The sequence below is a fragment of the Erpetoichthys calabaricus genome, chromosome 8, assembly GCF_900747795.2.
Source record: "Erpetoichthys calabaricus chromosome 8, fErpCal1.3, whole genome shotgun sequence".
Taxonomy (NCBI): domain Eukaryota; kingdom Metazoa; phylum Chordata; class Cladistia; order Polypteriformes; family Polypteridae; genus Erpetoichthys; species Erpetoichthys calabaricus.
Window position 1 is genome coordinate 197997174 of NC_041401.2, and position 12046 is coordinate 198009219.

General features: G+C 48.8%; 1 protein-coding gene and 1 long non-coding RNA gene across 16 annotated transcripts in view; one reads left to right on the plus strand and one right to left on the minus strand.

Moving 5' to 3' along the window:
• The window catches only part of LOC127528966 (uncharacterized), a 524038-nt gene that overhangs the window by 226572 nt on the left and 285420 nt on the right, over window positions 1-12046 (minus strand). The window lies entirely within an intron of this gene.
• Window positions 1-12046, plus strand: part of LOC114656453 (protein unc-80 homolog) — a 104317-nt gene that overhangs the window by 60512 nt on the left and 31759 nt on the right. For 8 of the 10 annotated variants that reach the window (XM_051930920.1, XM_051930919.1, XM_028808101.2 and 5 more), the window contains 12 exons: window positions 1951-2082; window positions 3911-4054; window positions 5024-5124; window positions 6008-6094; window positions 6191-6374; window positions 6827-6921; window positions 8450-8539; window positions 9311-9412; window positions 9733-9913; window positions 10256-10521; window positions 10615-10749; window positions 11902-12040. In XM_051930920.1, the coding sequence (XP_051786880.1) occupies window positions 1951-2082; window positions 3911-4054; window positions 5024-5124; window positions 6008-6094; window positions 6191-6374; window positions 6827-6921; window positions 8450-8539; window positions 9311-9412; window positions 9733-9913; window positions 10256-10521; window positions 10615-10749; window positions 11902-12040 (1656 nt within the window). The remainder of the gene's footprint in view (window positions 1-1950; window positions 2083-3910; window positions 4055-5023; window positions 5125-6007; window positions 6095-6190; window positions 6375-6826; window positions 6922-8449; window positions 8540-9310; window positions 9413-9732; window positions 9914-10255; window positions 10522-10614; window positions 10750-11901; window positions 12041-12046) is intronic. The other 2 variants (XM_051930916.1, XM_051930921.1) reach the window with 1 other exon arrangement.

A 12046-nucleotide genomic window follows, 5' to 3' on the forward strand; every position in this document is an offset into this window, starting at 1 on the left:
GAGGCAGGACATCTAGACTGTGAGTGCGGCTTCATGCGGTGACGATGACTTTGACATTTCAGAAGCCTTTTCAGTTTGTGTAGTCAAAGGCAGGCAGGCCGGCCGGCCATTTATGTGCGCCAATTTTACACAAAGCAATGAGCCACGGGGACAGTTTCATGGAAATGATTTTGAATGTTAGAGTTTAGAGTGGCACGGTGGCACAGTGGTAGGTGGTGCTGCTGCCTCGCTGTAAGGAGACCTGGGCTTGTGTCCTGAGGTCCTCCCTGCGTGGCGTTTGCATGTTCTCCCCGTGTCCGCTGTGTGGGTTTAAGACATGCAGGTCAGGTGAGCTGGCGATCCTACATGGCCTGTGGTGTGTGTGTGTGGTGTGTGTGTTCACCCTGCGCCCTGTCCAGGGTTTGCTCCTGCCTTGTGCCCTCTGCTAGCTGGGGTAGGCTCCAGCAGACCCCCGTGACCCTGTACAAGATGAATAAACTGCAGGCATTTCTTCTTCAGGAGGTCACACAGGACACTTCAGCCAGTCCACTGCTGCTTGTTGGTGCCAAAGCACACCAGCTGTGAACCTCATTACTGTAATCAATAAAGGTCACTGGATTCTCAAAGAGTGTGACCAGGCGTTACGAGAGCCTGGCAGGGTTAGGGACTTGTAGTGCCTTGAGCCCGACGCTTGGCATGCTGGCATCTGGATGAAGTGGCAGTTCAAATGAAAAGGAGTTAATTAGCAGCAAAAGCTGGTCACCCATTAAGAAAAGGGTTCAAATGACAACCTGAGACCACCGCTTTAGAGAGAGCTGTGCCAGGGTGTCTAACCTGGCACTGCGAGGGCCCCTACTGGTGAACTGCTCAAATGCACTGGCAGACATCCTGGGCAGAGTGCTCAGTTGTGTCCCTGAACTGCCTCAGTGACCCGCTTTTCTGAGTCTGTCCCATGGGTGCCCGCCCAGGTCCCCTCCTCTGAACACCTCGTACACATCCGCTGGTTTCCTTCTGGTCTCCTGAAGCGTTTTTAATGATTTGTTAGGTGAGGTGAACATTTTATTTGTGTGAGAACGAAGCACATGAGACCTCTTGGTTTCCTGGGACGTTTTATTTGTAATTGCACACGTTATTCTCCTGCCAGTTTTATGGCATCAGTATTGTGAGATTTCCCAGTTTATGGCAGGACGGCGCCAACTCTGTATGTTGCAGTGGCTTCTGTGCTCTTTATTCTTACTCTTTAAGTTATTGTGATTATAACGTACACATGGACCTCTCAGCACAGTGTAACTAGAAGGCTCAAAGTAAGCAGACGATGCCTCCATGGCCTGGCATCGGCTCTGGCTAGCAGAGGGCACCTTGGTGTGCTGGTGGCCCTCACGACACCTTGGAGCTGAGGCCCCTTTCTAGTTTTACGTTCTGTCCCAGGCTCTGCGCTTTGGCACTGATTCTTACAGTGGTGTGCAGTGACACTCCAGTATGTGCTCACCTGCTCCTCATATTGGTCTCCTTTTTGGATTCAGCAAGTCTACGGTTGTCGTGTTGACGTGAGAAGTCATTCAGTGCTTCACGTTCACTCAAAGGAGATCTGACAGCAGAGGACAAAAGGCTGATGGAATACGAGGCCCCTGAGCCACCAGCTAGATGTCACGTGGCTGCCATTCCCAGAAGTCCCAGCTGGCTTCACTCCTTCACTGGGATGGCCCCCCTTTAAGTTTGTTATGTTCTGTTCCATATGTAGCAGCTGTAAACCTACGGATTCAGAATAAGGGTCTCGGTATTAGAATCTGCCAGCTCTGAATGACTGCGATGTGGCATTAAGTGCAGTTCCAGGCAGCCTGATGACAGACAGACAGACCAGTACAGCATATTCTGTGACTGACGTGAACCTCATGTGCTCTGTTGACTTTATGAAGTGGACATCTTTTCTTGTGTCATCCTGAATACCCGCTCTGTGTTATTCCTTGCCAGTAGAAGAAGTCCCAAACTTGGCATCCCGCCGTCTTTCTGTGAGTCCTTCCTGCACGTCAAGCACCTCTCACAGGAATTACTCGTTCCGCAGGGGCTCCGTGTGGTCCGTGCGCTCAGTGGCCAGTGCTGAAGGTGAGGACTCCTTTACTCTCCTTTGTTTCATTACACAGTGACGGTGGTCTGCTTATGTCTCGCCTCTTGGTATGGACAGTACTGATAAGTCGTTCCAGATTGGACCCTTTTAAATTTGAAGGAGTTCTAGTGCTGGCAGCACAGATGTTCTTCAGCAGCAATAGCACTTTGCTTGTACTGCATGACGTGACAGGTTGGCAGGTGCCACCTCTCATATGAGCCAAGCTTATTATTTATCAGGAGAAAACATGTAAAAGATACTTGGGCTTTTTCTTTTTGCACTAATATGGAAGAATCGATGCCATAGCAGTTGTGTTACAGCGTGAAGCCGTTAACTTATGTGTGCCATCTTCAGCGAGGCTCTCTTTACAAAGAGCAGTGCCACCCTCCTCTACCAACAGGGCACACCCAGACTAAAGGTGGCCAGTCCTGTCAGAAAGGCACTTTGTTTATGTGTGCCATCTTCAGCGAGGCTCTCTTTACAAAGAGCAGTGCCACCCTCCTCTACCAACAGGGCACACCCAGACTAAAGGTGGCCAGTCCTGTCAGAAAGGCACGTTGTTTATGTGTGCCATCTTCAGCGAGGCTCTCTTTACAAAGAGCAGTGCCACCCTCCTCTACCAACAGGGCACACCCAGACTAAAGGTGGCCAGTCCTGTCAGAAAGGCACATTGTTTATGTGTGCCATCTTCAGCGAGGCTCTCTTTACAAAGAGCAGTGCCACCCTCCTCTACCAACAGGGCACACCCAGACTAAAGGTGGCCAGTCCTGTCAGAAAGGCACGTTGTTAGAACCTCACATCAGCCTACAACTCAAATCAACAGTAAACGTTTAGTAGCAAATTCAAGTCATGTCCTCAACTCCATTCTTCCTCTCTTTGGTGGTTTAATGCCGAGGTGACCACACATTCCATTTTTTCCATTTTTATTCACGCATTGTAATTTAACAAAACGTTCCTGTGTTGAATTGAAATAAATACACACACTCCGAGGGGCCGGTGACAGCACTTTGATTTAATGTGCGTACTTTATTATAAGACAAATCAAGCAACGTCACCTACACGCGTGGTGTCAGTCTGGCCAGCTGCGCCCAGTTCTCAGGTGTAATGGATCAGAAATATTTTAAAGCCCCAAACCACCCTCATCTAGAGCGACGTATTCAAGTGGCATCTTGTGAACCCTGGCGGGGCAAACACGGCCATCAGCTTGGCCAATAATAAGATTTCTCTCAATGGCACATCATGCCCAGGAGTAAGGAGGGGTAGTGTGATGGCGGACTGCTTCTTACCCTTTGATGGTGAGTTGGGTCCTGCGACTTGTGAGCTACGTTGATGTCCGAGTCTCCGATGGCAGAACAAGTGAATTAAGACATCCCGCTGCGCCTGTTCAGCTGCCTGTGCTTTGTCCCCTCAGTTGCCTTGGTAGTAAGTAAGTAAGATGGCTTCTTTTGGGCATTGTGCTTATGAGCTGCTGATCTCCTCACTCATTCTAAGCCTGCATGTCCTGTTAGAATGAGCAGCTGGTGACGTTAAAACTGCCCAGTCTGAGGGTATTAATGGCTTCCTGCCATTGTGATTCTAACTGAGGTGAAAGGAAAGCGACCCAAAGAGACAAAGTCAAATCAGCATGCCTGCCTTTCTTTCTTTCTTTCTTTCTTTCTTTCTTTCTTTCTTTCTTTCTTTATGGCTACTGAGGACTTTTACTCAAAGTAGTTCCTTATTAAGCTAAAAGCGTTCAACTTTCAAAATAAGTGAATGAAAAAACAGACAGAGCGATATTTGTGGGCTACAAAGCTTTGAAAGTTCTAAAGACGAGTTTGTTGTCCTCAGATGAAGAAAATGCCACCGAGCACACGCCGACGCATCACGTGTTGCAGCCTCCACAGGCGGTCTTCCCAGCCTGCATCTGTGCAGCAGTCTTGCCTATTGTTCACCTGATGGAGGACGGAGAGGTTCGGGAAGATGGCGTGGCAGGTATGAATAGACGAAGGTGCTAACAGCCGAAAAGGTAAATCAAGCTGGTAAAAGCCATTGTGATCAGTGGCCTGGTAGTTAAGGGCTTGCCAAAGAGAAAAGGGTGGCACAGAACAGAGAGCATAGAGAAAGAGAGAGACAGAGAGGATAAAACACATCTGAAGTGGCGAACCACACTGTTATGCCAATGCAGGGAAATGGGCATCACTGAGATGGCAATCTATAGTTCTCTATATCTACAGTTGTAGCCCTGAAAGGGCACTAGGCTGGCAAGAGAGAGAGGAAAGTGCAGCCTGGAAGGACCCAACAACGTCCTCCCAGAATGCCAGAGGGTAGGCGGCTTCATCCTGGGCTGCCCTCAGCACATTCAGAGCTCCGACTTGTGATGTTCCACGTGGCTTTCTGGTTGGTCTATTTGGAGAAACGTTGATTTGTTAATTGATTTGTAAAAAAACAAGCAATTAAAAGATAAAAAGCATTTTTCTGAAAATAAAGAACAAAGCGAACGTATTAAACGTGTGTCCCTGCTCTGTAAAATGCAGTCTGACCAGAAAATGGCAGTTCTTGCTGCCCGACTTGTAGCTCTGAATTTTTAATTCATTAACGTGGAATTTCCGGCTCAAGAACCTCGGATGAAGTGTGTGCCCGAGACCCCGTGGAGGCAGCAGTGTGCAGGCGAAGGGCAGAGTGCCATTCTGCATGCTGCCATTTTAAGTTTTTCATTTGTGATCCCTTTACGCCGAGCCTGAGCTGCCACAACAGACAGGGACTTCCAGGTGTGGTGTTTCTTAAACTCGCTGGTGTCAGTCAGACAGCACAAGAGAGAGCAGGCGCTGCCCGCTGGGATGGCAAGTGGCAGGTTAGTCCTATCGCCCAGAGCAGCCCCCTGACTTTAGGTGTCAGCGTTGCCCGAGTGGACTTCATGTGTGATTTACGCCCCCCTTTGTTTTTTTTGTCTTTCTTGTGTAGTGAGTGCGGTGGCTCAGCAGGTGCTCTGGAACTGCTTGATTGAGGACCCTGCACTTGTTCTCAGGCACTTTCTGGAGAAACTCACCGTTAGCAACAGGCAGGCAAGTCCGGCATGCATTTATATTGTCCATGTGCTCTGTCCATGTCCATGTCATGTCGTCGTAATCTTCAATGAAACCATTTTGTAGCTTATTACTAAATGAATGTCCCAGTTCAAATTTGATAGCAAATTCTCCGTATTTGACAAAGCTAAGCCAGAACTAGCAGCTGGTTAATTTAAAAAATAAGATGGCCCTGAGACTTGACAAGGCCAGCTGCTGCTGTTTAGGTCACGTACAGGTGTGCCCACCATGGGACTGGCACCCAAAGAAGGGCCTGGTAACTCCGTGGTGGACATGCACCACTAGCACCTACAAACAGACCCACCAGGACTGTGGTCGTCATCCAGTTGTAGGAACATCTGCATCAGAACTGAGGGATTCTGGGCCAGTGTCAGTGGGGGTGCATTCTGGGAAAAACATGAAACATGTGGACCCAAGGGGAGGGCGTCAGAGAGAAAGAGCGACAGTCTGACAGCAAAACCCCTAACTGTGCTCTACTAGCTGAGCGAGAGTCACACACCTGCCCTGCTTCAGTTGACCCCTTAACTGTAAACGTGGGTGGCAGGTTACCCTCTCCTCCTGGGTCAGTCCTGGAGACATTCTTTTAGCTGGCATGTCTAGTAACGCTGCCTCCTCCACACCCAAGCTTTCGTTGGAGAGTTGGCTAAAACTGTCCACCAGAGTCTCCAGTGCCATTGCAGGCAGGACCCCCAAGCCATGGGCTCAAAGATGGATTGTGGAGTCATCTCCCCTTTTCTAAGGGTCTTGTTTTTCTTCCTCTCAGTTTACATCAGTTAGCACTCGGGCGTTGTGTCACGTTGTGCTTTGGCCCATTCTGTGCAGACTTTCTCTTAGAAGATGTCACCTTCTTTCTGTCTTTCAGGATGAGCTCATTTATATGCTGAGGAAGCTGCAGCTGAACATTGGCGACATGCCCGCCCAGACCTCACACATTCTCTTCAACTACCTGGTAGACGTCTCTCTCTTTCCATACGTTGGTTTTGAGCCCAAAACTGTGCTGTGAATAGTGACGGTGACCACTGGGGGTCTCCCTTCTTGTGCTTAGGTGGGGCTCATCATGTATTTTGTGCGCACACCTTGTGAATGGGGGATGGATGCCATTTCTGCCACCTTGACGTTCTTGTGGGAGGTGGTGGGATACGTGGAGGGCCTTTTTTTTAAGGATCTCAAGCAGACCATGAAGAAAGAGCAATGTGAAGTCAAACTCCTCGTCACAGCTTCCATGCCAGGTAACATTCCATTTAGCACAACTCCATCTTTGATTTGAGAGTCGCTTGGTATTTTATTTGTTTAAGGACCCTATGAGGAAGTCCCTTCTTGCAGCTGTCAAAGAGTGTTATATTGAAAATGTGTCGGTGACAAACCCCCTAAACCTCACAGAAGAAGATGGCACGTTAAGCGGCTGCCTGTTTGTGTCTCTCACAGGGTCGCCAAGTATGGCTGCTGTTTCCTTCAGTAAAGCCTGCTGTTGTCTGCTAGTAATCTGAGACCCATAAGAAAGAGAACAATTACAAAAAGCAAAAAACATCTCAGTCACGTCAATGAAGTGACTGTTGGACTGTCAGTTAGCTGTTACTGCGACCCCCAGGCTTCAGCAGTAAATGTGATGTCCTTTCATAGCTGTGCTCCGCTCATTTGTACGACACGAGGCGATGTCTTTCTACTCCTTTTTCTTCCACAGGTACCAAGACCTTAGTCGTCCACGGACAAAATGAATGTGACATCCCAACCCAGCTTCCTGTACACGAGGACACGCAGTTTGACGCCTTGTTGAAGGTGATGAGCCCACTCCTTCTCTGTCTTCTTCCCCTTCCATATGTTTGGATGATTACTTTTAAAATTGAGGAGAGGAACATTCAGGGGATCAAACGTCGCGTTGGTCACGTGTTTTAAATGAACGTCATCAGTGTCGTAGCCACGACTGCAGGACCATTCAGAACCAAAGATCTAATGCACGAGAAAGTAATGGAGGAAAGATTAAGACAACGATAAACGCACATACATGGAACTGGAACGTTAGCGTTTTCATTTAAATCCTGACAGGTGGGCCGTTTAGTGTGGGCCGGCTTGGCTACGCTGCTCCATATTGGGAGAAGCTGATGACTGCTGTCATGTCGCACAACTTCACAGGACCTCCACAGACTGTCCATGACGCTGATTGGATGGACACGCTTGTCCAGCTCAGGGTTGTGGACGCCAGTACGACTAGCGGTGGCACCTGACATGGCAGTGAACGAAGCACACGTGTCCCCAAGATGATCATGTAGCTAATAAATGACACTTGGACTCCAAGGGTGCCTGATGGTCCAGATTCTGTTTCTTGTTTGCCAGATCTTCATGCTTTGAACTTCTTTTTGGACAGTCGTCTTATCAAAGTAGTCAGAGATAAGTGCTATAAAGAGAAATAGACGACAAAAACGTACAAATGTCAGTCTGGCCAGCTGACAATGGAAGAAAGGAAAAGAGAAAACTGGAGTTATCAGGTACCTCTGGGGGTCCGCGGTCAGTTTGAGTGAGCAAGTCCTGCATTGGCCATTACACTCCCAGCTGTTGTGACAGGACGGCCTGAGGAAGTTGACGTCGAGGTTAGTGACACGGTGAGTGAGAAACGACCAAGGGTCCTTTGAAAGGGTCCGTGTCTCGCTGAAGCCTTCACTGGTGTATGAGGCCTCGCTGAAGGTGACAGCTGACTAACTAATAGTCCTCAGAGAAGAGCGAGCGTCTCAGCTGGTTGGCACTTCAGGGTCTCGTAGAGTGACGGCTCTGGGTGTCATAGTGCTGCCAATGACCCCTGCCATGTAAGAAGTGAGCGCGTCTGCCTGATTAGGGTCAGTCGCGACTGACTGACTGACTGGCAAGCCAGGCTTTAAGAAGGAGAAGCTGCAGATTGGCGACCTTTTTAAAAATGAAACCAAAGAAGTAAATAGTAAAAGTGCTTCAGAACAGAAAGTGAGGCTTACGACTGCGAGGGAATGGACAGAAGTGGCCATTACAGAGTCCCAGCTTGGCTCCTTCTCTTGACACTTTCCTGGGTCCGAGACATTTCGTGCGCGGCGGTGGCGTAATGGCCTTTGAAACACGTCGCCCCCCTCCTGTGCTTAGCTCTGCTGGTGATGGCCCTCATGGACGATCGTCTTGTGCCCGCAGCCCGCGTTAGTCTCATTGCATTTGACCCTTGGGCTCTCGTTGTGCCTGAAGTCCTACGGAGGCCGCTCCATGTGTACTTTATTATGTCCTGTTAAAGTCTCCAATCGTTTCCGTATGCTAATCTCTCACAGTTGGCCTGTTTTTCATTTTTTTGCAGGAATGCCTGGAGTTCTTCAACATTCCTGAAGCTCAGTCCGCTCATTACTTTCTAATGGATAAGCGCTGGAATCTCATACATTACAACAAAGTAAGCATTTCCTGTCCTGAAACAACAAAAGACGTTTAACTGTCGACTCTCACAAAGTGTGGCACAGTCTACTAAAAAAAAAACAAGTTCAGGGAAGTCTGCAGCCTTATAAATGTGAACCAAAACGGCCGAGGTGACGACAGAAGAACGACGCAATCGAACTGAGCAATCACTTCAAATGTCTGGGTAATCGGCTTCTTCCTGCAACAACATCCTGCCGCCGCAGCGGCCTGGGCAGCCATCATGCACTTAGCAATCTCCTGGATTCTTGGACCTTCCCCTGACCTGCGGATGAAGTGCTGTGGTGGTAACTTCTGAAAGGGGCTGTCACGGTGGGGTCACCACTAGCAATGGCGCCTCCTACTGCTGGAAGCTCAGTGCGGTTACTTGCCAGGCTAACTGATTGGCTAGCAAATCCAACTTGTCCCAGGCACAGTTTGAACGAGAAGACATGGGGGGCAGATGGGTGAGCTGCTCAGTGCCAGAAGATGTAGGGATGGCAGCAGTGGGCAAAGGCAAAAAAGAGAGTGCAGCAGGGTTGGGCATCAAGTGATAGGCTAAAGGTGGGGTTCTCATTGGTAGTAAGGGGGTAGGCTACAAAGACAGGGGGCACTGAGGGTATGCGTTTAGATTTTAGGTTTCTTTAGAGGTTTCTATCCATAAACTTCTGTTGTATTTTTATCTTCTAAATTCAAGTTGATGGTTGACTTAAAGTTACGTCTTGGCATTGGACTTAAGATTCACAATCCACTTCCTTACCTGTCTTTGCAGACCTACGTTCGAGATATTTACCCTTTCCGCAGATCTGTTTCTCCTCAGCTGAATCTGGTCCACATGCTGCCCGAGAAAGGGCAAGAACTGATACAGAAGCAGGTACGCTCAGCCCAGAGGCAGGCGGCATTCTGGCACCTCCACCATCTGCGCATGTCGCGTGTGCCCTGTCTGACCCTTTTAGGTGCCACTTGTAATGCATGTCAAGAAGCCAAACGTTTCGATTCACTGTGCTGCGTATCGATAAAGGTCAGTGGATTAAACGAGAGTGTCCTTCCTGAGGTGCACCACCACTCCTGCATGTGACTTGACTTTCTCTCTCCGTCTCCCTCACTTTCTGTTACCAGTCGAGCAGCAGTCCCCTGCTGGCACCTTCACCGTTGAGCCTTTCGTCTCGTTTTCATCTCTTTTTCTTGTTCTAGGTGTTTTCTCGTAAATTGGAGGAAGTCGGCCGAGTGCTTTTCCTCATCGCCCTCACTCAGCACATTCCAGCTGCTCATAAGCAATCCCACGTGTCTCTTCTTCAAGAGGATCTGCTGCGACTTCCGTCATTCCCCAGAAACGCAATTGACGCGGAATTCTCTCTCTTCAGTGACCCCCAAGGTGAGGCAGCCCCCCGGAGCTGTAGGTCTGTGTCAGTAGTGCTCGTGTTCGGACTTTGGAATTGTTGTTAAAGGTTATTCCAGGCCTTTGCCATGTCGAGTGAGTTGATTTGTAAGGTCGGCCACTTGCGCTTGTAGCTGCTATTTGAAGGACACCTCTACTAGTGTTTCGTGACACCGTCGTCATCCCAGTTGTTACCAGTCCACCACCTCTGGGTTGATGTTCCTTGTTGTGATGCATTTCAACGGTGGTAACCACGGCCTGGCCACTTTTAGGACACTCTGAAATCTAAAGACGATTCTACGCACTTCCTTTCATTGCCCTGCCTTCTTTATTTTATAGGGAAGGAATTGTTTGGGTTAGACACGCTGCACAAGAGCCTGTGGATCAAGCTGTTGGAGGAGATGTTCTTGGGCATGCCGAGTGAGTATCCATGGGGAGATGAAATCATGCTCTTCCTCAATGTCTTCAATGGCGCCCTAATTCTGCATCCAGAGGACAGTGCTCTTCTCCGGCAGTACACTGCCACAGTTATCAACACTGCTGTCCACTTCAACCACCTCTTCTCACTCAGTGGGTACCAGTGGATCCTGCCCACCATGCTGCAGGTGAGAATGCATGTTCATTACGCCCGCCGACAGCGCCAGCGCGCCAGCACCAGTGCTCCGTCTCATCTTCCTCCTCTGGGATTTTCATTTCAGGCCTATGCGGACTATGAGAGCAATCCTCTGCTGAGACAGGCCATTGAGTTCTCCTGCAGGCAGTTTTATATCCTCCATCGCAAGCCGTTCATCCTGCAGCTTTTTGCCAGTGTTGCTCCACTGTTGGAATTTCCGGTGAGGGGGAAAGAATGTAACAAGAAATGAGTTGGCAGTGCCACCCTTTACCTTTAAGACTGATTTGTGGTGTCTGTCTGGTAATCTTCACTTCTTTCTTCTTCATTTCTTTTTATTTTCTGACCTGCACCCGTGGCCTTCGGGAGAGGCTCTGACCTTCTTGGGTCCTGACTTGGATTAAGTCAAATTACGAAGGGCCCTGTTGGTGCTTCTTTTAACATATCAGAGTGATAACAGAATAATCAAACACAAAGTCAGAGTCTCGTAACACGTTGTATACTTAAGACCTGGGAGAGCCAAAGAGAGAAATTTGGAGAGAACACGGGCTTTGAATTCCACCCTGTGAGGACTTGAACGCTAAGCCGGGGGTCCTCAGTCCCAGTCCTGGTGGCTCTTCTAACCCGCTTGCTTGATTAGAAAGCAATTCTTGCCAATCAGTTCATTGCATGGCTTGTTTGTGCTTTAACTCTGCCATGTCAGGACTGGCGAGCTTGGTTGGGCTGAATGGCCTGTTCTTGTCTTGAATGTTCGAATGTCAGGTAGATTTTCTTCATCTTTCTAAGGATCTCATCCAAATGAGTTGAAGGCTAAATTGGAGGAGGAATTCTCAGTGCTTCACATTTTTCTCTTCACTTTCCTTCCAAGTATTTCATTAAACCCTGATACACACAAACACACGGGTGTCAATGGTAGCCAGCTAAATGGCCAAATGCTGGTCTCCTTTGTCGTTTGCATGTTATTGCTAATTAGGAGCCATTCAAGTCCAAGACTACAGCTGTTTAAGACTCATAAGGGTTCAAAATCTTAACGAGCGAGACCCTGAAAGTGAAGCAGGAGTGCTACTTGAGCAATAAGGGCTTCTTATTAAGCAATTGGGTTGGCGCAAAAACCTGCAGCCACTGCGGCCCTCCAGGACCGCCATTGAGGACCCCTGAGCTAAGCACCAGTCTTCTTCATTTGATCCCACTTGTAGAAACTCTTTTTCCAGGATACCAGATGTTTTAGGTAATAAAAGGCTCGTGGATTGTGAATTGGGAGGTGTTGGGGTCTTGGTTTGCTGAACTCCTCGTGACCTGCTTGTGAATTCTCCTCCTTTGTTTCAGCAGTAGTGATGTGCCCTGAACGATAACGTTTCTTTGTGTCCTTTTCTAGATCTGCACAAGCAGTGGACTCTCCAAAGGAGTGTCAGCTCAGTGTCTCTTTGACCTCCTGGTGTCCTTAGAGGGGGACACGCCTGACCCCCTGGATGCACTGGAGCTGGTAAAGGCAGAGAAGCCACTGCGATCATTAGGTGAGC